The sequence below is a fragment of the Denticeps clupeoides genome, chromosome 4 (assembly GCF_900700375.1).
Source record: "Denticeps clupeoides chromosome 4, fDenClu1.1, whole genome shotgun sequence".
In the NCBI taxonomy this organism is placed as follows: Eukaryota; Metazoa; Chordata; class Actinopteri; order Clupeiformes; family Denticipitidae; genus Denticeps; species Denticeps clupeoides.
In genome coordinates this window covers 32,325,558-32,353,266 of record NC_041710.1, presented here as the reverse complement: position 1 = coordinate 32,353,266, position 27,709 = coordinate 32,325,558, and the positions used below count along the sequence as shown (strand labels likewise).

The window sequence follows — 27,709 nt, the reverse complement described above, 5'->3', positions numbered from 1 at the left end:
AAACACCATGTATATCCTGGGTGAATTTCTGCCCTACGCCCAATGCAGGATGAAAGCTGTGACCCAGCTCGTGATTCAAAATCTACTCTGAACTATTACATTAACTCCATGGTGTTAAATAAACATGCATTTAGATTTTATCTTCAATTCCCAAGGATTTTCCCAAGTGTAAATGAAAGTGCTTCGGAGAACCTTTAGGAGCATCGACCCCTAGGTGGCACTAGCACCTACTCAAGAACAAGTTTAGTACATGGGTTATTCTTTCTTAACCACCATTAAGTCATGTAGATAAAGCAGAGCCACAATTCTGCGATTTAAACAATTCGGGGAGAATGATAAAAAGAGAACAATCAGGAATTTAAGTGGTCTGTCCGTGAGGATGTGTACGGCTTTGGATATTGTTAATCATTAATCAGACACTCCTTAGCCTTGGGTGGTGAAGGACACGAGAACGGTGATGTAACTAACAGTGCAGTTGGCCTGGTTTTGGATGCAGATTAACTATACAAACAGAACGTAGTTATCAATAATTGTTTGCGAGAGAGTGGCTCTTTTTGTTCTTGACCAAATCATTTCACTTGTCATGTACTGCGCACTGTGGTGTTCGACGCAGAGTGATAAGAGAAAAGCGGTCAATTGCACCTTGTGACTTTTAAAGGTTCCAACAAGACTCTAAAATGCTGGTGGAGTTTGGATCCTGCCGGTGCAATTGCACAATATATTGTAGCTCCGCTGCCCGGCATTAATCCCCCTTAACAAAGACCAGTTCTCCTTCCACTCCAAAAAATGATGCCTACGTGAATAAATGATTTGAACATCCAGCCCTCACCCCATCCTGTGTGTGTGTGTGTGTGTGTGTGTGTGAGAGAGAGAGAGAGAGAGAGGGATTTCAGCAAAGCCTAACAGCACATCAGCAGATTGGGGGAGTGAGAGAAGGGGAGGAAGGGTAAAAGGGGAGGGCTTTCAGAGGAAGGACGATCCCGTGCTAGAACTTGTGGTGACTGGAGCGTTCTCCGTGCCTCCCGGTGTCCCTCCCTCCCACCATTTCCCTCTGAGTGAGGAAGTGTGTGTGTTTTCAGGGGGCCGAGCTTAATCTGTGGAGTGGAACAACGGTGAGTTAGTGGCCCAGCGGTCAGGAGATCCAGGACTTACCCTGTAGACATCTCTGACACACAAGCAAAGCTCACATGGTGGCTTCACCAACACCAAAATGCTCTCGCTGGATTTCTGACCGGATGGGGACAATTTGTCTGGGACCAAAAGTGCTAAGCTCTACAGTGTGACTCAGAGAAAACTCTGGTAAAGTTGTTCACCAACAGCCTGTGGAGGTAAGTCGAGCAGAAAGCTGGTCTATTTCCTACTCTTTCTTTCGTGCTACATGAAAGGAAATACATATCTCCGAGGAGGAACTCGCCTTCGTCGGGATATTTAACAACCTGAAGCATGTGGACGCTCTTCTGTCTCTCGTCGTCCACTGGTTTTTGGCTGTGACACCCTCTCCTTCGGACATAATGAAACCGAACCGCCAGGAGAACCAGGTGACTCAGCATTAAGTAAAGCAAATGCTGTACATTGCACTTTGGTCACCCGGCACCGCGGCGGCCCGGTGTTGATGCACGTTGTGAAGTCCACCAGGCATGGACTCTAGCTGTTCCACTGACAGCCTGTACAGACTACCGATACGGATATTTAGTAGTGCTGAATCCGTCCCCTCCGCCGACATGTGCAAGCGATTACCGAGCGGCGGCGTGGAGAGGGAGAGAAATTGCAATTTATTTGGAGGCCATTCTTCTGCGACCCTGGGAAAGCATCAATTAAGGCCCCCGTTTTAGGCGGCTGCTGGACCGCAGGAACCACTGCTAAGAGACGGGCGTGTGTGTGTTTGTCTCTTTTTCCCAAAGCTGTCCCATGACGCCGGGAGACAAATACATGTTAGACTTCCAGAAGGGTTAAATAAACAGGGTTGAAATAGCGCTGCCCCCTCCCTGAACTATTTTTCCAGGATTCCACGGTTTCGTTTATTTTGGTCAGAAGCCTCAACTCCAGGAACGCGGCAGGAAACGGTCAGAATAAACTCGCTCTGAATCTGGGTTCAGTCGCGCTAACGTTTGTGCGAAGTGTTGGTTTGCACCAGATTTTGCAGACTAATGTGCGCATTCCTCAGGCCAGGCAGTTACGCGGTGTACGCTTCATTTACGGATTCTCAAAGCCGGCTAGACACCCAGATTGCCTGGTAATGTTTTTGAAAATGATGGAGTGTAATTTGCGGGGGGGGGAAAAAATCACTGTCAGAGAAAGAGAAAACGAACTCGCTCAGCGAATCCCGTCTGCCCGAGGGGGTAATGACGCCACACCTCCAACATTATCATCGTTTTCGTCCTCACTTCCTCAGACTGGGCCTGGTACCTTGCAAACGATGACATAATCTGCTACCGTTGGCATCCGAACACGAGGCATCGACTGGCTGCCTGTTGCATGTAGTGCGTAGCTGGCGAAACGCCAACCCCGTATGCGTGTAGAAGGTCACCAGGAGCCCCTCTGCAGGAGCCTCTCTTTGCAGAATGACGCCTTTCTTCCTGGAGGTAAGATGGCAAGAACAGGCAGCACGAACCTGGTCGCCATGGCTGCATTTTTAGATTTGATCCCAAAATGACTTCCTTACCTGCTAGGTCACCACTGCCCCTCAGTCACTCACTCATTCATTTTATTGTCCTGAGGTTTAACGTTTTGCAGCAGACTATGCAGTTTGGACATTTCTGCATTTCTGTTGGGTCTTCTTCCTGAATGTAGATAGAAATGATATGAAATACGATTTCGTATACAAAATGATACGAGATAAGTAATGTCTGTTCTTGGGTCCAAGTGTATGTCAGTGTTCATGTTCACATGGTATAACAGGCTACTTTCTAAGTGTCAGAGCCATGTATCACTAACAGCAACCAGAAATGATCAATTTATTAATTGATTATTATTAATGTCCAGTCAACATGTTCTGTTCTGTGGCATTTTTGAATGTCCAGTAACCTAAAAAAAATTCCTTTTGGAGAAGTGAATGGCATTTCAAAAGAATGTGGTTAAAATGTCATTTCAAGCTACTCTGATGTTTTTCTTGTTCCAGAAATGAATGATTGTTGTTTTGCTTTCTATTGACATACAAATACTGACAGGAAATGTGTTTTTTTATGTCCATATGTTAATTTCATGAACATTTGATTTAGATACTCAAAGCAAGCATAAAATCTAAAGCCATTCGAATCCACAGACCTTATGGTTAATGTTTTCCAATAATCAACTTTTTTTCCCAGTATTATATTCTCCAGAATATAATAAAATAATAACAATGACAATAATGATAAATGATGATCGTTGCATCCAGGCCAACATGGTGAATCTGGTCCAGGTGAATTCTGTGCTGACTGGGTGAGGGGTAGTTTGGGAGAGGGTTTGTGGTAAACTGTATATCCCTCCGTGAAGCGCATTTCGACACCAGCTCGGCCCCGGAGGCGGTGTTTTCACGCCGAGCCAGAAGGGATAGAAGTGATACAGACACACCCAGATCCAGGCATCTGCTCCCAGCAGCAGCAGCGGCAGCAGCAGGCCTGTTCCTGCATGCCTTCCCTACTGCACCCTCCTTTCTGGAAGATCCCGCCAGTGACAGTCTCAGCGTGTGTTTGTAAGATTGTGCGCGCATGTGTGCTCTCCTATCTGCGTGAGGCAGTTGTGGTGTGTGTGAATGTAAGTGTGAACTTCTTGGCTCTGCCCTGTCTTTAAGGAGAAAATGTATAGCCTCAAACCTCGAACAACTGAGCTCAGTGGAAATGAAAGGCTGCTGGAGTGCTGCTGCCTGTTGGGACTTGTTACCCAGAAGGACTCAGTGCAGCCGCCTGCAAACAGAGTGGATGAGGGGCAGGCATGCCGAGGACGCATGTCATTCCAGATGCACTGAATTCAAAGAATTAAAAGTACAAAGACAACGTTTGTGCTTTTGTTCAATGCAATTGCATTAAATGCAACTTAACAAAAAGAAAACATTTCATTTAGCTTATGACATAACACAGTTTTTCTCAGATATAATGACACAGCATTACGATACATGTATTCAGTGAGCAGCCTGTTGACTCCTCAGTGAAAGCCCAGCCTTAAGTGTCTCATTCATTTCTCATTAAACTCTTCGTTTCCACTTACGTCCTGAGAGAATGCACGCTCTGTAGCGGTTGGCTGGCTCTCCCCTCACCCATCTCCACCGACTGAGCCCATCCTCCACCAATACCCCAGGAGATGGCCTTTCTCAACAGGCCTATCCATAGACAAATTCTGGGGGCTGGGATTAGAGGGAATAAAGGCTCCATTCTGCCCCTGCCGCCATCCAGATGATATTTTAAGCGAAATATAATGAACAACATTACACTGTTGCATGTCCCTTGAACCCACTAAATGGATGAAGTATTACAAGATACTAAAATAGAAGATTTGTGTACGTAATGCATACCTACCGTAGATTCCAAGAGAGGTCTATTAATAACATGATTAGACATGCGTTTAGTGTCACACTCTTCCCTGCAGCGTTTCTTTCAATTCTGCCCATTTGCTGTGCCTCTGCTACCAAAGAGTTTTACCTAAATCCTGGTCCAAAAACATTGTTAGAATATTTGCTCCATAAATTGTGTAGCTTACAGCTTGATCTTAAGTGCTTCTCTTCTCCTGAGTCAAAGGCACAATGCTCACATTCCTGTCTCGGTGGGGAGGCAGAAATGCTGCAAATGAAACCGAGCCGGGGAGAGGTCTGACACAGGAAGCAGAAGGGCATGAGGTCATGCACAGAGGGCATGTGTCAAGAACATACACCACATTCCTGAACGTCCTAGATCTATGAAAGCTTCAGTAAAATGTTAAATACGTTCATGCTCAGACTGTAATAAACAGGGAATGACACTTATGTTCCCCAGTGGCCTGTTTTTCTCAGTCATTGTTAGTTTCAAGTCAATGTTTTTTTGTTTCTCCCTCAGATGGAGGAGGGCTATGAACTGGACCTTACCTACATCACAGAGCGCATTATAGCTGTATCCTTCCCTAGGATGGCCTCAGAGGAGACCTATCTCCGCAACCTGAAGGACGTAACACGCATGCTCAAATCAAAGCATTCAGACAACTACCTGGTAAGTCGCAGATCAGAAATGTTTCATATGAGGACGGGGAGGTTGGGGAGTTTGTAGCCTACTGGCGCTGTACTGGGTTACACAGTTTTAAGAAATTTTTCTCAATACACCATTCGGTCTAATATTACATTTACATTTACATTTAGAGCATTTATCAGATGCCCTTATCCAGAGTGAATTACAATCAGTAGTTAGGGTTAAGTGTCTTGCTCAGGGACACAATGGTAGTAAGTGGGATTTGAACCTGGGTCTTCTGGTTCATAGGCGAGTGTCTTACCCACTAGGCTACTACTACCCTAATATTGAGCTGGTCAGTTTTTTTGGCCTCCAGCAGTCTGTGTCACCAAGCTCTCAGCTCCATTAGTTGCGTGGTGGCACATCCATTGATCAGATTTGGAGATCCCACAGATGCTTGATTGTACTGATGATTAGACATGCTGGAGAATGTGGAGGTTTAGTCAGCACCTCAAACCATTCTTGAAACATTTTTTACAGTATGACAGGATGCATTATTCTGCTGAAAGTGATTGTCCTCTGCTTTTAACCATCACCCTTGGTGAGCAGTGGGCAGCCATGACAGGCGCCCGGGGAGCAGTGTGTGGGGACGGTGCTTTGCTCAGTGGCACCTTCGGACTACGGGTCCTCTTCTTTACCCGCTAAGACCAGAAGACCAAAGACCAGCACTGCCCTCAAAAGAGAAAAAACAGAGCTGAACAAAACAGAGCTGCAAGCTGAACATTACCCAAAGCATCAGATTGGCTCCACTGGTTTGCCTTTTTCCCCATAGCGTATCCTGGTGTCATGTCTTCCCCACATAAGTTATGGAAAAGGAAAAGAAGATATGATACATATGTATACATATGTGTCCTCTGTATTTAACCCGTCACCCTTGGTGAGAAGTGGACAGCCATGAGGGGAACAGTATGTTGGGATGGTACTTTGCTCAGTGGCATCTTACTGGTACCGTGGCATTTTGGGATTTGAATTGGAGGTCTGATTGCAGGTCTGCTTCCTCTAGTTCTGGGGGCACTTCATTGTTCATATTCTAGCTCATTGATCCATGGCCTAGTTCTGATACTCACATACGTATTGGAAGCACGTTTGCTAGTGGACACAGGTCAGCACAAGGCACTGGTTTTCCTTCCTTAGGTCACTTTTGGTACATCATGACCACTGCAGTTCAAGAACCTCCCACAAGACATGACATGCATCTTTTTCTACTTCCAACACATCAGCTTCTAGGACAAAATGTTCATGTGCTGTTCATCATTCCCAGATGAACTATGACAAGATTATCGACATTATTTGTTCATAAAGTTATGGTTAATTGGTGTATTGTAAACCAAAGCAAACACAACCCAAACGTAAATGTGCAAATGGAACCATTGATTCAACTTCGAAGAGCAGCAACAGAAAAAGAACTGAATGTTGTATGACACTTCCTTAATACACACAAAGAAAGAAACACTGAAATTTATTGATCATATATTAGTGGCTGAATCATATACCCTTGCATGGATGGTGTTAGGCCTATTTTGGGTGGGCTTCCGCTGCTATAGAGTACCGGCGGGCCTTAGGACCCCGATGGCAGCTACATGATCTGTACCTCAACAGAAAGAAGCGGCCAGAGAATTTCATTGTCAGAGATTGTGAGTTGGTGTCAATAACTGTTCACTTCACTTGTGTTTCCTTAACTAAAAACTATTTTAAAACTAATTATAAGACTAAGGAGACCAAAGGCAGGGAATCTTCCAGAGAAGCCAATGAAATAAAGTGAGCCAGATACAGTAACTGCTGTACATGAGATAATAAAATGAAAGCAGCCTGTTTATAACTCTATAAGTGCTAATTCCTTCCTAGTTTATACATTACAACAGTCCTCTAGTTTCTACATTATGGGTCGGTTTCCCATTCATGGATTAAGACCAGTCTCTTCTAGTCTATGACTAGGCTTAATTCATGAATGGGAAACTAATCCTGTGTAATTCATATTTAGTATTTGCTGTTCTGTCAGGACTGATATGAAAAAAAGTTCATTCACAATTAAGGTAACATTCTCTGCTTAAAAATGGATGAATTATTATCTTGGAAATCAAAATAATCTGACATACTGCAAATTCAAATTCATTTAATTTCATTAAAATCTTGCAAAGAACTATTGGCACAACTGCTTTCAAAAGTAATAATTCGATAACATGTTATCTGTATTTTGTACTCTATTTTTGAGTTGCGACAATTGAATTACTCTGTTTTCACTATTCCATTATGGCTTTACATCAATTTAGTTTGGTATGGGACAGCTTTGATAACTGGATTAAAGTTGACTCTACACAATTTATACCTCAGATTAACCTGTTCTGATAAACTTGTCAAAGTCCCTCTCTACTAAAAACAAAATGTCTGAGAAATCAGTCAAATGACACCAGACCACAGATCAATAAAGCCCACAGACCACAGGTCAAAAAAACTCAATGCTCACAGATTGAGTCCAAACATTTTGACATTTTGAGGTCTAAAAATACACTGACAACTTTGCATGTGAAGTCAACACATTAACACCATTTCTTATCAGCGTGACTCAGAGTGCTGCTCTGGTATTTTTCTAGGTCATCAACCTGTCAGAAAAGAAGAATGATCTCTCAAAGATGAATCCTAAGGTGAATCCTCAAACTGTTTTGTGCCATTATTTGGGACTAAATTGCTAGTGCAAATGACAGATAATTTACAATTTGTCACAAGCAGAATATTCAATAACGGGTGAAATGGTCAGGTTCAGTGTACCGCTACAGACTGGACTCAGGAAAGAAAGATTTCCGATGTTTTCTGATCACTCCTCCTTGCTCCAGACTCTGGACACAGGCTGGCCAGATCTCCACGCACCACCCCTGGATAAGATCTGCACTATCTGCAAAGCTATGGAGAGCTGGCTCAATGAGGACCCCTTACATGTGGTGGTCATCCATTGCAGGGTGAGTTTCTGTCAGTATTAACTTTCAATAGCCACTGTCTTCAAAACAAGAGTATTTGATAGAGGTTGCTATTAAATCTGGTTTGCTCTTTAACATTTTTTTAATGTAATTTTAATATATGTTTTTTCAAATATTGTTTATTTGTATTAGACACAATATAATTTAATTAGCTCTTTATATCTTTTTATTTAAGAAAAAAATACCATTATAAGGTTGTCCACTTATAATTTCTTTACACATCTAATAAATTATTTCAAATCTTTTCCCACCTGTAACCTAAAAATTTTGTGAAAAAAAAAACAGATCTGCAATACATCACATTACAGGCCTAATTTGGGTGGGCTTCCACTGCTATAGTGTAGAAGGCAGGCCTTAGGACCTCGACTGCAGCTACATAGCTTCAACAGAAAGAATGGGTAATAGGTCACATTAAAGGTGGGAAAATGTTTTAATTACTTATTTTGCTCACAAAAACTTTTAACAGGTTTTAACAGGTGTCTGAACCCTTTTTATAGCCACTATGTATTTAAGTAATATAACAGAATAGAATTTATTTGACCTATTAGTCCTTATCAGGGCTCAGTCTGCCAGATAATAAAAATCAGATCAAAAACAAAAGGAAAATCTTAATTTGAAAATCTTAATATCAAATCATTATTTGATATTACTACCTTTTGCTTTCAAGCTAGCACCACTGTTCATGAGCACTCTTACATAAATTCAGGGATTCCTCAGGGATTATTAGCATGTGTATGATCAAATAATTATACCAAACAGATGCTAATGATCATCAATTTCACATTTAAGGTGAAACACAGTCATTTACCGAAAGAGAAACAGCTGTGTAGGAGCCTTAAATCTTGGTGGAGGCTGAGGTTGTGTAAGTTTCATGTCACAGGTCTTACGCCAAGGCAAGACTGAACACAGCAACAAGACACAAGATAGTTATTCTGCCTCAGCAAGGTCTTTTCCAGAGAATGTGTTCAAGCTCTTTTGAAGAAGCACACAGAAACTGACAATGTTGAGGATTGTAGACGCAGTGGTCGGCAAGGAATGGACATTTATTCTCCCTCTTAATTGGAAGATGTCCAACTGTGCCATCAGAACTGGCAAAAACCAGTAGTACCCAAGAACACCCATCTACTGTCTGGCCAGAAGTAGTCTTCATGCAAGAGTTACAGTCAAAATGCCAAACCTCCGAAATGGCAACAAGGCCAACTCAGCTATGCACAAAAACACAGGAACTGGGCTGCAGATCAACAACTTGTCTGATGTGTTCAACATCAACCTGACACTTGCTCCTGAAACAGCATTACTTGGATGTCCAACTACACTGGAGGACATTGATCATAACATTCGTCCAGTCTTGGTTCATGGTTTGGTTGTTGCCAAGAAGTGTATTTTATAACTGTGGAAAGCAGAATGTGCCCCCCTTTTTGAAATGTTGTTTAGGGAACTCATGGGAGTTCTCCATGTTGGGAGGTAATGGTTTGATGTGTATATGTATATTTATATATGTACTATTTATTTACTATTTGAACTCAGAGAAGGACTCCATTCTATTCCTCTATTTCATTTCGCAGGGAGGAAAAGGTCGGATTGGGGTGGTCATATCATCCTTTGTTCACTTCACAGACATTTCTGCCAGGTAAGGTTTCATATCACACTATTTCTCATGCACAGCCCTCACTTTACCACAATCACCTTTATGATCAGACTTTATTCAGAACCTTGGTAAAAATACATCACTTAGCTTTATTTAAAGCAGTATTAACATTCTCTGTTGCATTAGCATGTATCCTAGATATCTCATAATACAAAACAGTTCATCTGACCCATTTAGGGAATAATGACTCGGATTCATGGTGCTCTGGCTGGTACGACAGTTTATTGAAGGTGGAACTGACCTTTTTAACAAAGGCACCACTCCTACACATGGGTGGAGGTCATTCACACACTCACCCAGACGCAAATTAACACACACACACACACACACACACACACACACACGCACACACAAAGAAGTCATGTATGTTATTCACCGAGTAGCAAGAAGTGTGACAGGAAGGCCGCGAGAGTTTGGACCTGTTGGTTTAGCACTAGCTGCATTGCTGTGTGTGTGTGTGAGAGTGTGAGAGAATGAAAGGGAGAGTGTGTGTGTGTCTCCTCTGCACTCATCCCTGTTGTGTTTGCTTTAGAGGGGCATTGTCTCCCTCTTTGCTGGAATCCCAGTTTCTCTGTGTCCTCTGTGCAGAAGGGAGACATCCTGTGGTGTGTGTGGTGTGTGTGTAAGCTTGTGTGTTAAGATCTTTCTAAATACATGTCTGGGTCTAGTGTAGATTTGAGGGTTTTTTTTTATATAGTTTATAGTCCGCACGACTTTTGCTCTGCCAGTCAGCAAACAAACCTACACACCTACACATTTCACCGTTGTTAAAATCTTATCTTATCTCCACAGCTCCCTGGCTCCACACGTCTGGCGGATCTGCACAACATGCATTCAGTAACAACCTCAAAAACTCACATCATTTCTCTCCTTTCCTGTCTTCTAGCGCTGATCAGGCGCTTGACCGTTTTGCCATGAGGAAGTTTTATGACGACAAGGTCTCGACTTTAATGACTCCGTCTCAAAAGAGGTGAGAGCTGTTTTTTACAAACCAGCAGGATGCAGGATGAAATTAAATGGTGTCGTAACTTATATCCTCACGATATTAAACATCCTGGGCAGGTATATTGAATTTTTTTTATAAAAATTTTTTGATGATGAGCGCACCCATAGTCTCATGTACGTTCTCCATGAACTTTGAAGAAAAGCCGCCTTTGTGGTGGAACGGGAAATAGGAACCAGTGAAACCATATCTGCTCTGACCCAACCTGTGGTCGCTTTAATGCTGCTTGTTTTTCACTAGAAAACTGTGCTGCTGATCTCCAGGGGAACACCATTCCCACATGGATCACCTGTCCTGTCCTGCCGAACAATGTTGTTACCTGGAAGGGATGTAACAGACACAAATGTACTGATGCGCTGTGTCATTCACGCTTCTTCTCTTCTCTTCTCCTCTTTTTTCTTTTCTTATCTTTTCTCCTCTCCTCTTCTCTTCTTTTATCTTTTCTCCTCTTCTCTACTCTTCTCTCTTCTCTTCTCCTGTCTTGTCCTCTCTTCTCCTCTTTTCTCTTCTCGTCTCTAGGTATGTGTGGATTCTCAACAGTCTGCTCAGTGGCTCGATGAAAATCAACGCTTCCCCTCTCTTCCTGCACTGCGTTATCATGCATGGCATCCCAAATTTCCAGAGCGGTGGAGGTAGGTTCTCTAGATTTCCAGTACTGATGATCAATGTACACTTTGGAAGGACAATGAATCTGAGTATAATTTTAAAAATTGGACATCAAACAAGCAAACAAATAGAAGAGTACCACACCCATACTTACAATGCTCGTATGCTAATCATCTGGATAGAAAACAATAGCTCTTCACATGACTTCAAGTCAAAAAGGCTTCCCTCCCTTCCTTTCTGTCAAAGAAAAATATAGTTCATTTTTGAATGTGAACGACAACATATAGAAATCAGTGAAATTACAGTTGAACCAAAATGAGCCTGAATTATGCTCATGCCAGACGTGACATTATAATGATGGAACAACTGTTCAGTCACCAACCAAATGGATCCTCTCCTCGGGTGTAAAAAACACTTTGCATAACCATGAAGCCAGACTGCCCTCTGCTGTGCAGCGTCCATGGCTGATTTGCTAAATGACTGTAATTGTGATGCAAATCAGTTGCAGACGAGATGTACATTGTTTGAGGTGTTTGAACAGAGCCATCTCATCCACTGTATTGCAGTCTGCTGCCCGTACCTGAAAGTTTACCAAGGAATGCAGGCTATCTACTGCTCAGGAGTCTAGTAAGTGTCTGTTATATATAAGTGTATTATATATAAACATTTAATGTTTCTGTATTTAACATATTACAATATATTTTATATTGTTGTTTATACCAATAAATGCGTATCTTTTTTTTATTTACTGTCTGAAGCTTAAATGTCTGACTAAGTCTGCCTGTGACTGGATGTTTAGTGTTCATAGTGTACCTTTCTCTGTGGGCTTTAGTCAAATTGGACCTGGCCATCGCAACAGGGTGTGCATCGCTCTGGAACCAGCCCAGATTCTGAAAGGAGACATCATGGTAAAGATACCCGTTTCTTCATCATCAAGCTTATAACGGTTCCAGGTTGGAAATGATCCCAGTGGGTAACAGTCCTGGAAATCTTTCAACACAGTCCACTCGTTCCCTGTAAACAGGTTAAATGCTACCATAAAAGCAGTGCCACCAGCCGCGACGTCATCTTCAGACTGCAGTTCCACACGGGTGCAGTGCAGGGCTACAACCTGATTTTTGAGAAAGAAGATATGGAGAATGCCAACAAAGGTAATGTCACAATTATTGTATCATTCTATCATCAGTTTGGAGAGTCATGTTCAAGATAACATGTACATTAATACATAATGGAAAGGCATGTGTTGTAAATTCCACTCAGAAATAAGATTTAAGATTATGGATACATGTTATTAAAACTCATGTTTGTCTACAGGTAGGCATCCTAAAACAGTGAAAGTGTCATTTGTCATTGTGATAGACAGCACAACACACGGTGACACAACATGGATTTGACCCCGCAACCCTTGGCTGCAATTCTGCTTCCTTATCCGCTAGGCAACCCACTGCATAGCATATAGTGTATATTTCACCAGGTTTAATGCCAGTGTACAGTAGGCTGCTGTTAGTACCCTTATCAGTGGAATTGTGATTCTCTTCACACTCTCCTGTCTCCCAGATCCCAGATTTCCAGATTATGGGAAAGTGGAACTCATATTTTCTGAAGGCCCAGAGAAGATCCAAGGTACTCTGATTTATTTTCCACATTCACATGCATTGTCCCTCTGTGCAGTTGTTATTTAGACACTCATGAGCTAATGCTGGTGGTGGTGTAACTTCCTCAGGCCCTGAGCGCTGGCACAATGGCCCGAATGTGACTGTGGACTACAGCATGACGGAGCAGCTGACCAGATGGGACTCTTATCAGAATATTTGTGATGGAGAAGGTAATGTTCACCACTATTTTACCCTTGAACCTTTCATCATTAAAGAAAATCTGGTGGAATGCACTGTCTGAATTACACATAAGATAAGATTAGATAAATCTTTATGGTCACTGTCACTTCTCAAGGAACAACAAAATTTAAGGTACAGTCTACTCAGTGTGAAACATCAGACAGGAAATAAGACATTAAATATTAAACAAATTACAATGGAAACAAAAAATATACAGAAATTAAATTGCACTGGATTTTTACAGTGTATTGCATGTTCACACAGTGAGGTGGTATTGCACATTTTATGGGGATATAGCACACATATGAATAACAGTCTGGATTGCTTTTGGATGAAGGCTACTGTTCAGGTGGTTTGTCCTGCTTTTCATTGCTCTGGATATTTTACCTGATGGCTAAAGCTGGAAGTGGCAGTGACCGTGGTCTAATGAGTCCTGTGAAATATCTATTGCTTTTTTGCGTGTAAATTTGTTCCAGCGTGGGGAAGGGGCAGCAAATTGTTTTTCCGCTGACCTGATGACTTTGTGGAATGCCTTCCATTTTGAGGAAGTGCAGCTGCCGTTCAACACACACAGTGCATACACACTTTCTGTGGAGAAGTGGTAAAAAGCGAGGTGCAGATTCTTGGGGAGCTGTTTTTTTACTGAGGATTCTCAGAAAGTACAGTCTCTACTTCCCTTCTTCAGCAGCTCCTTGGTGTTGGCGCTCCTGGTCAGGTCATCCTCCAGCTCAATGCCCAGGAACCTGAACACTGAGAGCCTCTCCACAGACACCCTGCAGATGATATTTCTCCTGCAAGCTCCTTTGTTTTTGTGGTGTTTAGGATCGGGGTGTTCAGCCTCCTCCGTGTGTGCCAGCTCACCTTCTTAGCCCGATATGAGTCCAACCACTGTCGTGTCAACCGCAAATGTGATGATCTTGTTCCTGGGGTGTGAGGGGACAGAGGGTATAGAGTAGCAGGCTGAGCACATCCTGGTGGTGTCCCGGTGCTGAGGCTGAGAGCATTGGAGGTGTGGGGACCCAGCCTGACCCTCTGGGAGTGACCTGACAGAATGTCCAGTATCCAGCTGCAGGTGAGGGATGGAAGTCCCAGATCTGCCAGTTTGTGGGAGGCTGGAGTCCAAAAAGAGCAGTCCAGCGTAGCTCCCCTGCTGCTCCAGGTGGGTCAGGGCAGGGTGGAGGGCTGTGGCCACAGCAGTCTCAGTTGATCTCTTTGCTTTGTGGGCAGACTGAAATGAGTCCAGGTCTGCTGGCAGGCAGGCAATGATATGACTTCCCACCAGTTTCTCAAAGCGTTTCATGATGACAGGTGTGAGTGCCACCAGGGTGGAAGTCATTCAGACTGTTTGTGCTGGATTATTTTGGCAGTGGAACAATGGTGGAGGACTTGAGGCAGGATGGGACAATGAAAATCCTTGTGAAAATTCCAGCCAGTCGATCTGCACAGGCTTTCAGAACTCGTCCTGCCACACTGTCGGGTCCTACAGCCTTTCTTCCCTTCTGGTTAATGGCAGCTTGCCTCACAGGTCAGGAACTACAACACAATGGCTTCCATGCTTCACAGGGACTATAATATAATATTACTAACCCCCGCTTAATCCATTCTACGGTACCTATCCTGGGTCATCGGGGTCACACAGTGCGCACACTCAATTACTCATACGCTCACACCTACGGCCAATGTTCAGTTAGCATGCATGCTTGTAGATGCTGGGAGGAAGTCAGAGGACCTGGCGGAGACCTACACTGACATAGGGTGACTGACACATAAAGCTGGGACACAGAATGCATCACACAGATTCTGGGAGGGGTGAGGTTGCGGTGAGGTTACAAGAAACCACTTCTTATTAACAAAAAAGCAGCAAAATACTCCTACAATTCTCCTACTCCTTCACTCCTACAAAATAGAGTAAAAAAACTACCAAAGCTTTGTTTCCCCCAATACATAGTTCATTGAGCACTGTCTAAATTAAACAATTAAGAACTCAATTATACTGGCCTTCAAAATTCATTTACTGTAATTAGAATTTATTTACCCTTCCAATTTCCAATCCAGCAGTTTCCAGATGTTATTCGACCAGCAGACGGTGAATAGACACATTCTATAACCAGTCCAGATGAAAAGTACAGTACATGTGTATGTGGGCAATGCTGGGTGGGCTTTAGGTCGGCATTGAGGTGGAATAGGTAGATTAGGAAGATTACAGAAGACATCTGGGTGTATACAGGCTCATCTTAAACACTCAAATCTCACGCAAACCTGAAAACAAACCTGAGCACAAACCTGTGCTCAGTTTGACACGTTGAGATGGATGTAAAAACATTTTTAGAGATTAGAGTTTTTTGCGCATTGTGTCAAGCTGTACATTAAAAGAGGTTCACACCACTGAAGCATTAAATTGCATTTCATCATAATTTTAGAGGATTGTGTAAGTCTTCAACAAGCTTCCATGCTTTCAAGCAGTGTTCCTTAACGGGAAAAACCCAGGTGATTTGATGTGGACCGTCACACCAGATTTGTGTCACATCATCACCTATAGACCATAAAAAGGCAGGTGTAGGCAGGTGCTTTATGCCCAGCCGTCTGTTAAATGTCATAAATTATGCACAACTCTCATGCATGGCTGCTATGGACAATTGATTTAGTTAATGCTATTTAGACTTGTTCATGTGAACTTTCCATTCTGAGACACTGCTATGGTGGGCCACCGCCAGGTGATGCCAAAACAGTGGATTTTGCCAGGAAGAACGGCTCCACCCAGTCACACAGGCTTTCTACAGAGTTCCTTCAATGTTCCATCAGAATATAATAAATTAATTGAGGTGTTGAGAGCAGTATAGGTGGAGGAACTGACCATTACGATTAAAGACTTTATTGTCATTACAAGATTGTACAAGATTGTAGACGTGTCCACCACCCCTCAGTACAAAATGGCATCTAAAATAAGGGAAATAGAGAAATTGAAAATATAAAGGTAATACAATAATAAAAATACACACAATAAAAAACAAATATATCATAAATACAAATCTGTGCACGAGTGTGTAATAGAAGTTGAACCATTGTTGACCATTATGAAAATCTAACATTTCTGTCCTGTCAGCTGTAAGCATTCCCTCTGTCATTTTAGGAAAATTTCTTTCACAGGTAAACACTAGCTGAGGGAGCTTTTAGTGGAATGCTCCATCCTGTGACTACAGTTAGTTGCAGGTCACTGTCAGTCTTTGATCCATCAGTCAGTGCGAGATGGGAAGCTAACAAACCGAGTACACACACACACACACACACACACACAAAAGGCATGAATTGTAATTATTCAATCTGAATTCTCCTCTCAGGGCTGTAAAACCAACAGCAAGTTGAAATCTGGGAAGTCTCTTCTGTCTGAAATGATGAAGACTGTCATGCAGTGGCTGTGCTGCAAGGTATTTTGTTGAGGTGTGAGACCGTGAGTGGTAGAAATCCACATTCCATTAGAATTTACTCACTTCTAGTAAATTGTAATGGAAGGTCTGCATCTGTATGCAGTCTGTGTATGGAGTTTAAATGCAGTGTCTGTGCTTTAGTGCTGTGTGTGTTTAGCGTGTCAACTCACAGGCCTTTGTTGAGGGAGCGTTGGAATTATAATTATGGTGGTACGGCTCATTTCAGGTCCTTGTCAACATGAAGAGCTCCCTCGCTCTGCTTCTTAATCACTCTCCCCTTTTGATTTACATTTAACCCTCACGTATGATACAGTATATACAAAACCACAATAAATAAAGGATTTTTGAAAAAGAAACGACTAAGGAAATATAAAAAGACACATGCTAGTCAAGCAGTACCATTGCCTATCACACAAATATAAAACTGAAAATTATGTCATCCAAAGAGCAAGAAACAAATATTGCCATTTCAACCCATCCAATCAGATATGAAGTTATATATGCCTTCCTTCTCAGAGATGGGGAATAATGCACTACATATACTTTTCCCCGATATTTAAGTGGAATTTTCAGGTATCTTTATTTTGACCATATTTTTCATCCAAATAGATAGTTTTTCACAAAGTAATGACAAAATACTTTAAAGTGAAGTAATTGTCACATACTGAAGTGATTGTCACATACTGAAAAAACACCCTTTCCATCAAGTATGTACACTTCTGTGTGAGTGTATACTTCTGTCAAAAGAAAGAAAGGAAGGAAGAAAGGAAGGAAGGAAGGAGGAAAAGAAACCACAGCCTGATTTGCTGTTGTTTAGAACGCTTAAGACTGTTCTACAAGGACATACAAACTGGGCCTAGTTTAGTCCTTGAATGGAAGGGGTGAAACGCCCACGGGTGCAGCATACCCTTGGTTAACCATGCCCGTATTTCAGTCATGCCCGTGTTTGTCTGACTCGATGCGGACCACTCAGTCCAGCAATTTGGGTTTGAACACATCTGGTTCCTTGGCTATGTGTTGTGCAGTGATGGTTCGGGGGGGTGGGGGGGGGTGTACAGGACCCATAAAGAGCATTCAGCCATAGGGCCAATTAAGTAATTAAAAAGCAGCACTGTGCAGCGTGAAGTTAGTGGTGGTGTGAGGAATGTTGTTTTTCTCTTGCTTTTCTCCCGCTTCTTGCCTGCCCCGACCTCCCCCGGCCCCCACTTTTCCTGACTTGTCTCCATGGTGAATGTGTGCTGGGTGTCATGTTTCCCATCTCCCAGGCTCCGCCCCTACCTCCAAAGCCCTTCCCTCAGTGTTTACATTCCACTCCCCATATTTGGCTGAGTTACCATCCTCCCACCCACACACACACACACATTCAGTCACCTTCCTGGTGGTGAGGGAGGAGAAAGGAGCCGACATGTGGTAGAGCTCAGTAAGGTGTCAAACTCAGAGAGGACTGGCTGACCTCTTGTTTTTACTCCTCATTTTTTCCTCATTCCTCCATCTTGCTTTGTTCATTTTTTCTGTTACTGGGTCTCTGTCAGCAGAAAGGTCATTCACCATGCATGTCTCAGGATGAAGCAGAAGGTAAGCGTGCTTTAATGAGACAGTTAAAAACAGGAGAAGTGGAGGGTGGAAATATAGCCTGGACAAATATGGATATAGGTGAGAAGACATTGAAACTTTTGAACTCACACTGGGGCCTGGGGGACATTTGCATGTGACATGAAATGTGTGTGTTTGTTTGTGGACTATGCAGGCATGTAGATGCAGGGTAGTCTTGGTCATGTGTCTTTGTTTAGCCGTTCTCCGCTCGACAGACACAGGACTTCCTCTCCCTCCCTTCCCCAGGGTCCAACTGCAGCTGGGAATGTTCAAACTCCACAGCAGTTCCTGACCTCCACTCCGTGTCACTTTCAGAGGTTCTTGACTGCTGGGATGAGTGTTGTGGCTGGAGAGGTGTTAGGATGTGGGGGGTGGGGTGGTCTGTTTGAGGAATTCCGAATATGAGGAATGCACAGGTCAAACACGGAAGAGTTATGAGCTGTGAGTCCACAGTCATTTATCCTGTCAGAAAAAAACAAAGATAAAAAACATTTTATCTTTCTTCAAGAATCTCGTGGAATTTGCCCAGAAGCTACATTTTTTCTGTCTGGAGGCTCAGTGCTGCAACAGGGTGTGTGTGAGTGACTCTGACTATAACACACACGTACAAGAGAAAGAGAGAAAGGAATTCCCCGTTAGTGTTGACTTGTTAACTAGTGTGTGAGTGTCTGTACCTGCCAGGTGTGAATTGTGGCCCTTTGGGTGGCCTTTTGTTTGTGGATGGCCCTTCCTGATAAAAAAAGTTGTTGTTAAGAGAGATCAGTTGTCTTTGTATCCTCTTAAGTTGAGGTGGTGTACTTGGTGTCCCTGTTACCTGACAGAGAAGGCAGAGTGTGGGGTCATGAGAGCTGTGTGACAAACATTGACCATTACGTAGATGTAAATATGTTCTGGTCAATAGGAATTACCTATTTTGTGTTGTCTGTATGTGTGTGTAAAAGTGTGTGTTACAGTGTGTATAAGTGAATAAGATGCAGCTGAACAGTGTGTGTGTGTGCCCACAATGTGATATGTAAAGTGTATGGGCATGAGTAACAATGTTACATAATTGAATTACAAAAATGTTTTATTGTAATCCAATATATTACTGTAGGAAAATATGTAATTAAATTACAGTTTCCTATTGAAATATTCATGATTACAATTTCTGTAAATAATTATATACAATTCATGCCAATATGTTTAATAATATTGGTGTAGCAAGAATCAAGAGAGGGATATTTGTCTCAGTGCCTGTTGAATTTAAATTCCCGGTAACATGGACGTTGTTAGTTGAATGTGACTAGTTATGGATTCTGTCTGTTTAGATGTTGGAGTGGGACTGTCTATGTGCTATATCCTGCCACTGAAAGCCATTTTAAAGTAAAGAGACAGGTGGTAATATATTGCTAGTCAGCATCTGACATTATTAAATAAAGAGATGTCAGTAAAAAAAGAAAAAATGATTAAAAAAAATATAAAAGGTTAAGGAAGCGGCCCTGTAATCAGAAGGTTGCCGGTTCGAATCCCGATCCGCCAAGGTGCCTCTGAGCAAAGCACCGTTCCCACACACTGCTCCCCGGGCTGCCCACTGCTCACTCAGGGTGATGGGATAAATGCAGAGGACAAATTTCACTGTGTGCACCGTGTGCTGTGCTGCTGTGTATCACATGTGACAATCACTTCACTTCTGCACACACTGCAGTGACTAATAGTGCCACAACCAATAGAAACTAAGCATTGAAGCAGCTCTGAAACCAAGATGGAGGAGAGGTAGATTTCAGCAGTGATCATAATTTGAACTGGTGCTGGTTTACTGGGACAGAGGTGAGAAAGGTCGAGGACCCCCGACATTGTTCAATGCTCTTGTTAAATATTTAATTTAGCAGTGCTCTATAACTGTATGGATCTGTTCATTTTTGTGAATTTGGAGGTATGTTAAGTACTGCTATATAAGGTAAACACTGCCAGATTCCAAAATGGTTAACAGTTAAGAATATTGATTAATTATTTACAAAAGTTATGAAAAGTTATGTAATTAGTTACATTACTTCCATATAGTAATTGAAATGGTTACACTACTGTTACATTTTAAATAGGGTAACTTGTAATTGTAATAAATTACATTTCTTCATTTCATATAAATTACATTATCATCATAAGACTTTATGTATATGCATACGTATGTAGGTTCATATATGTTCCATATGTATTTCATCTTCCCTGCAGTGGCCCAGTCTCTGGGTTCATCTCCTGACAAACCAGTGGGTAGCAGGACCCTGAGGCGAGTGGGCGAAACATTGGCCACTAGTAGCCCTGAGCACAGTGACCACGCCCTGTCAGCAAGCAGTGACTCTGGCCTCTCTAGCACCTCACTGTGGACGGAGCACTGTACTGCTCCTCCCCCCCGGCCGCAGGGCCCCAGCCAGCAGGAGAAAGCCGACCTCAAGCGCCTCCTGAGTGGCTTTGGCCTGGACGAGAATCCATCATCTCCAAGTGGCAGGATGTCAGAGCAGGTCAGCGGACCCGCCTCTCGTGACCAGAGTCTGCTTCATCCTGCTCGCATCAATGGTGAATCACAGCCCAAGGAACGAGAGACAGACATCCTGGACGATGAGGTGCTGCTGATGTCGGGTGTTGACCTCCGCAGTGCAGACAGTTTGGGGACGTTGTCCTCCTCCTGCCACAAAAGCAGTCAAAACTCTTTGCTGTCCGATAGCTTCTGCAGCCCCGGTGTTTCTGAAGAGACCAGCAATGCTCACCAGCTCCTCAACCACGGCCCCGTCGCCATGGAGGAGTATGAGCGGGCATACCTTGAGGCACGTCAGGGGTGCCTGACACAAAGGACCCCTTCCCTCCAAACAGCCTCCTTCACAAAGGCGGGGCCTTACCTACAGGAGAGCTACTCCACCCACTCCTGGGTGCGACAGCAGCAGATGGTTGCAGTGCATCAGTGCCCCTATGTGCCTGAACCGGAGCCAGAACACCGCTACCGCGGAGACCAGCCAGACATGAGCCCGCCCCAGGATGCGGTGGATCGGGGCAGTGGTAGGCGCGGCCAGGAGGTGACCTCTGAGCAGATGACTATTGACAAATGCCGTGACGAGGAGTTCAACTCATTGACAGTGGACATTGACAACTCCATTGACCAGCTGAACCAGTTGATTATGGAGCTGGATCCCACGTTCATACCAATCCCCACACACACCAGCTCCGTGAAGAGGTCCAACGGCACCTCCACGCCTAGAAGCGACCAAAGCCTCCACAGACTGGGCACGGAGAGCAGCCAGGGAAGTTCACAGCAGCCAGGTAAGATGAGACATCTCCTGGAGTTACGGGACCATTGCTTCGTCAAAAAGGGATTTATTTACAGATAAAAAATACACACACATCACTGATCGTAAGATACACACCAGAATTCGGGGCTTGTCTGACCAAGGACGATGCATTTAAAATGTTGATCTAGAAGTCAAATGAAGGCTATTGGTGAATCCTTGATGAATCCAGGTTGTGTCTGGTGTCGGCTCGGTTCGTAAATTGCCTGTGTGATTTGAGAGACACTGTTCAGCAAACTAGCTTGTGAAAATGAAGAGCAACAGGTCATGGCCCTGAAGTCTCCGAACATGCAAATAGGAAGTCCCATCCTGAGAGGCAGAGCGGCTGGCAGGCATTTTGACGTTTTTGAAGATAAGAGTGTCGTTGGAACTTGCCCGTGCATGGCTATCAGTCTTTGCAATCAGAACGGAACGCAGCAGCTTCCACAAAGTCCTTGGCTGAAAGGGCCTTATAAAACGCTGCCGATCACCTTAGCTCCTCATCTGGTGTTGGTAAAAAGCAGAAATCTCTTGTTGGCTGGAGCATCAGTCTTATTTCTCCCCTGGGGTTGCGGAGTTGGATGCTTTAACATGGTGTGGGAATTCTTTTGAAGTGAAAAGCTGCAGTTCAAACACAGCAAGGGAGAAGGCAAACAGAATGTAGCCAGGAGAGGGGATATCTTGCACCAATCAGAAGCCATTATCAGAGGAGCCCTTTATCTTTGCACCTGAAACGGTTGACCAGTGCTTGCTTAACCACACAGGCGTAGACCTGCTGCTGATGTTTTGATGCCACAGCAAGCTGCTGATAAGGGGGAATTAACCTGTATGAATGGCATCTCTTGATTTTGATACAATGTCATTAGAAACAGGTGGTTGGAAAGTACATTTGCATTCTTTAAATGATCGTTAAATTATACCCTTATTTAAATGGGGAGTACAATGAAAAAGGTTGCCTTGTTCGATCTTCTTTGAATTCGGCACATAGCGATGGTGAAACATTTTGGAGCTCTTTATACACATACATCCCTCCCATCACCCCAGATGCAAGTCTTTCTCTCCTGCATTTTCTCTATTATAGTTTTAAATGTAACAAGCTTTGTCTTTTTTGGCTTTTGACTCATGATGAATCACAATCAATCTGATTTAAAGACTCGATCGACAGCCCTGATAACTCCATGATAACTCTATAATTTGGTTGATTTGGAGAGACCATGATGCATTAAGGGCTGGTGCATTTGAGAAGGTCTTGTTGGTATGTAGGTAGACCTTCTGTCTCCTTCAACACACCCGTAAAACATTATTAGTGCACGGAGATCTTCATCCAGGTACCTGCTGAGAGCAACTCACCACATGAAGCCATACAGCACTGTGTTATGTGAATTTTTTTAATTTGATGAGATGTCCGCTGAGAGTTGAACAGGGACTTTTGGGCACATCTCTGCATTTTGGATGTTCTTCTGAAGAGGCTTGTTTGGAGGTGTTGGTCTGGCATGGACTATGGCACATTCTTGTGTGGGTGTGTGGGGGATCATATATCACACACCAGGTACAGCTGCTGATGGAAAGAGGTGTAAGCCAAGGCGGCTGTATTTTCATGCCACGGGGCCAACAGTGCAGCAGCTGGACTCCTGGTGTCCATGTGTGTGAAATTTTCACACACTCCACACAGGTCATTATTTGCATTGCAGGAGAAACTCTCCATATTAACATCCGTCAGGCTGGGGCAGCAGCAAAAATAAGCACACAGGTGCCTAAACACACCTTTCCTGAGCGTCGCTTGAATGCTTCAGCACTCACTCTTATACTCACAGTCAGAATCACATCCATGCATGCACAGACATGTATATATATGCACATTCACTTAGCATCACAATGCAAAGTGTGATAGACACACATGTCTCAGCTAGTTTAAGCAGCAGTTGTTTCAACATTTCACAGATTTCCACAAAAGCCGAGCTTGTTATGTCTCTGTAGCTGCGGTCCTGGCTGAGGTTCAACCTGACAAAGGACATGATCTCAGCAGGCAGACCAGTGATGCCACTGACCAGCCATGGGGGCTGCGAGAGGAGTTTCGGGAAAAAGACATATTCTCACAGGTGCGCACACACATGCACATTTACCATTTACCAGATTCCTTTAACCAGAGCAACTTACATCAGTAGTGACAAGGACAGACCCTCTGGAGACACTCAGGGTTAAGTGTCTTGCTCAGGGACACAATTAAGTGGGGTTTGAACCTGGGACTTTTTGTTATGTTGCCCATTAGGCTACTATATTACTGCACTACATATTTAATAGAAGTTCTTTCACTGTGTTATACTCTTAGTTACGGCACATAAGGCACATTGGGGCAGTGGTGGCCTAGCAGTTAAGGAAGCGGCCCCCGGGAATCAGAAAGTTGCCTGCCAAGGTGCCACTGAGCAAAGCACACACACACACACTGCTCCCCGGGTGCCTGTCATGGCTGCCCACTGCTCACCAAGGGTGATGGTTAAAAGCAGAGGACACATTTCGTTGTGTCACTGTGTGCTGTGCTGTGTATTACAATGACAATCACTTCACTTTCAAATTTCCTATTATCAGCAAAAAGTAGTTTGTTGAAAATAACATTGCACAGTAACCAGGAGATCTAAAACATTTGTATGTCTGTGATTTTTGTGTTCTAGCGTAGTATTATGTTCGGCAGTGACGCAGTGAAGTTCGGAGACCAAAGTACGCAGCTGGTCGGCATTGTGGGGACAGACTTTGATGCCGTCCCGCCTACTCCAGCTTTCCCCATCTCTCCCCCTACACCTTACGGTAATGCAGGAATCAAGTAAACGTACAGACGAAACAGTGGGAGGCGGTTTCAGGGCACTGTCATGCAAAAACACACACATGTCAATATTTGTGTATGAATAGCTATGTACTCTGTGTGTGCATTTTATTTTATGAGGGTGTGAGTTTGTGTGTCATGGCTTAGTATCTGTGTATACTATTTGTGAGCTTGTCAGGGAATATACACACACGCGCACATATTTTTTTTCATATGCACACACACATAGTTACATATTATATGAATGGCACCAAACATTAACCACAATCTGCTACCACAACATGGTCTTATGATGTTGCATGAATAATGTCTGACATTTTTAATTGTTTTGAGTTTCTTCCAAATGCAACTGTGGAGACATGTATTTTTGTGTAGATCTGCTATATTTGGTACATGTATGCAGGTGAAGTAGCTGTTTTGACCTAAACCTTAAGTCAGAATGACATATAGATCTAAATATGATGCATATAAGACTGCAGACTGTGATTAAAAAGTCTTTAGGAAATACTTATTCTGTAGCATACAAAAGCATACATAGTCAATATGTATTTCAAAATATATTGCTGCTGATATGGACACCAAGATATTTTTTACAACTGAACTGAATGAATAGTGGAATGTGATCACCAACCTTTCTGGGATCTAACTTTCAGTCTTTTTTTTAATATTTAATCCAGCCAACTTGTTACAACAATCATCAAACTCTCACATGTCTGAATGATTTCTAATTTGTCCAGTTTTGAACATTGTTGCATTTGTTGAATATAGTGTGGTCGAGTGCTCATTTTTCTACAATGTTTGGTTGATTTGACGGCCTGTGCGGCTTTAGAGATTAGTCACACAACTAACAGGATCTCTTTTCAACATGCATGTCAGCACAGACTTTCTGATGCCGTCCTCTCCTGTCCTCTCCACAGTGAAAACAGATTTTTCTCACTTCAGGCAGACTACATTACCCAGCATGCCTTTACTGGAAGACTACAAGACAGCACATGGTAAGTCAGACTACTAGATGCTGGGAAATCTCACAAGGGCAAGTACACCCCTCACATTTTTGTAAATATTATAACTTTTTTTTTTTGGTTACATTTTTTCAACACTGAAAACATGATACTTTGACACAAAGTAAAGTAGTCAGTGTACAGCATGTATAGTAGTGTAAATATAATGTGTCAATTTAATGACAGTGTAACACTAAGGACATCATTTTCATGGTGCTATAAAAGGCGTAGCACATGAGTAGTGTTCCCTAATGTAATATAAAGGAATGTATATTACATATATAATCCTAAAGATTTACTGAAAAGATGAAAGGACTGTGCTAGTTTGTGCATTGAAGAGAGGAGGAACTAGGTACCAGTGGTGGACAAGTTCACAGGCCATATTTCAAAAGTAAATGTACTGTGATTTATCATGCCTCTAATAGAACAACATTTAAGAATCTGGGAAAATGTACATCATGCATCGGAGTGACATGGGAATGCTGCAGCCTGTTATTCACTTCATGTCTAAAATCTATCTTTGGTGACCCAGAGGGATTATTCATTGACTCCCTAAGTTCTTCTGGAAATCTCCTGAGCCTGTATGGGGATATATTTTCATATGAGACCAGTACCGATCAGGTTAAGGTGTAGTGAAAGCACAGCACACAGTCCTCAGCGTTTAACCATCACCCTTGGTGATCAGTGGGCAGCCATGACAGGCGCTCGGGGAGCAGCGTGTGGGGATGGTACCCCAGCTGCACCTTGGCAGTTCAGCATTCGAACTCTCAACCTTCTGTTGGGCGAGGTTTATTGGCCAAGTATGTGAGTGAACACACACAAGGATTGTGTCTCTAAAACACAACAACATAAAATAAAAATGTACAATATAGTCTAATCTAATATATGGAAAATGCAGGTTAAAGGGCTTCACGCACCAGTGGGTCAAATGCCTTTACTAGAATATTTTTTTCTGATCCCATGTGGTCCCAAAATTGTGGATCTTACATTTCACATATGCACACAATTGACACAGTAGGTCAAAATAGGAGTGAAGGGATAAAAGACAGAGCAACAACTGGAATGGATCCAGATAAACATTCCAACAGGAAGCAGGAATAGCTTATTATCCACCGTCATCCACCAGAAGACCAGACTACAACCAGGTGTTCTTGCTTGTGATGGGAGAGCTGGACCAGAACACAGGATACAGACGTGCCGTCGACGAAGAGGAGCTCCTCCTGATATTAAGCTAATTGGCTGGTTAATGTAGGAGCCTAGTGGGTGAGACACCCACTTATGAACCAGAAGCCACAAAGTTGCAGGTTCAAACCCCACTTACTAGTATTGTGTCCCTGAGCAAGAAACTGAAGGCTGAGTGTCTCCAGGGAGATTGTCCCTGTCACTACTGACTGTAAGGCCCACTGGATAAGGGCGTAAATGGCATAAATGTAGAATATTTAAGCTTCAGCTCAGTACAGGACGTGACTCTCCAATTTTTAATGATGATATTGGTGATTTAAAAATAAATAAATGTGTTGATTTAAATTTTCAGGGCATGTTGATTTCAATAGAAATACAAGTGCTTTGTTGTTGTAGATTGCAGGACATCAACCTCTCACTCCTCAGAAGAAGTTGTGTTGGAACAGTCACCAGTCCGCCACAGGGCCTTTGGACCAACACGCTCTGCAACCATTGGTGGAACTTGGTCCCGGACAGAAAGGTATGGCCTGTAAAATACTGCTTTTTTTATTTAATAACCAAACAAAAGTCATGTGCTAATATGATTTCTGAACATTTCCAGTCCAGTTCAGTCATCTTGGCAGGAAGGGGCAGTATTGTGTCGACAGGCTTCTCTTCCGTCTCAGCGGTTTGGCTTCGCCGATCACAACCATCACTCCACAGCGGGCCACTACCTCCACACGTTCCCGCACCCCGCCCCCAACTCTCACAGCTCCCCACGCAGCAGCCAGCAAAGTCGTGCGGCTCAGTACGCGCTCAGCCGCGATGCCGCTCGAAGCCTGGACGAGCCCGATGGCCTGAGCGGGGACTTTCCCAGCCACGTGCCTACGGGCCTGCTGGCGGGGGTAGAGGGCGTGTGTGCGGAGCTTCGCCACAGGCCCCTGCCGCAGGCCCCGCTGCTGCCGGAGAAGAGGAGGGCTTCCGACGGGGAGCACTCCCTGGGCTCGGTGTCTCCGGCCCTCAGCGGGTTCTCCAGTCCCCACAGCGGCAGCTCCCTCAGCATCCCGTTCCCCCACGCCCTGCCGGAGCTGCACGGCCGGAGCGCAGGCGCCATGCCCACCACGCCCTCGCCTCTGCCCGGTGAGAAAGCACACGTCACGTTCAGATGCGGTCACCGCCACTC

The 27,709-nt window shown here is 43.6% G+C and overlaps 1 protein-coding gene across 2 annotated transcripts in view; it reads left to right on the top strand.

Annotated features, from left to right (window-relative positions):
• Positions 1–1,017: 1,017 nt before the first annotated feature.
• Positions 1,018–27,709, top strand: part of tns3 (tensin 3) — a 30,908-nt gene continuing 4,216 nt past the window's right edge. Inside the window, exons 1-18 of one of the 2 annotated variants that reach the window (XM_028977350.1) lie at positions 1,018–1,328; positions 5,007–5,156; positions 7,763–7,813; positions 8,003–8,125; positions 9,709–9,773; positions 10,678–10,761; positions 11,314–11,426; positions 11,967–12,027; positions 12,233–12,308; positions 12,425–12,551; positions 12,958–13,023; positions 13,124–13,225; positions 20,462–21,541; positions 23,524–23,645; positions 24,216–24,348; positions 25,282–25,359; positions 26,944–27,067; positions 27,149–27,666. In XM_028977350.1, the coding sequence (XP_028833183.1) occupies positions 5,007–5,156; positions 7,763–7,813; positions 8,003–8,125; positions 9,709–9,773; positions 10,678–10,761; positions 11,314–11,426; positions 11,967–12,027; positions 12,233–12,308; positions 12,425–12,551; positions 12,958–13,023; positions 13,124–13,225; positions 20,462–21,541; positions 23,524–23,645; positions 24,216–24,348; positions 25,282–25,359; positions 26,944–27,067; positions 27,149–27,666 (3,073 nt within the window). In that variant the 5' untranslated portion in view covers positions 1,018–1,328. The remainder of the gene's footprint in view (positions 1,329–5,006; positions 5,157–7,762; positions 7,814–8,002; positions 8,126–9,708; positions 9,774–10,677; positions 10,762–11,313; positions 11,427–11,966; positions 12,028–12,232; positions 12,309–12,424; positions 12,552–12,957; positions 13,024–13,123; positions 13,226–20,461; positions 21,542–23,523; positions 23,646–24,215; positions 24,349–25,281; positions 25,360–26,943; positions 27,068–27,148; positions 27,667–27,709) is intronic. The other variant, XM_028977351.1, reaches the window with a different exon arrangement.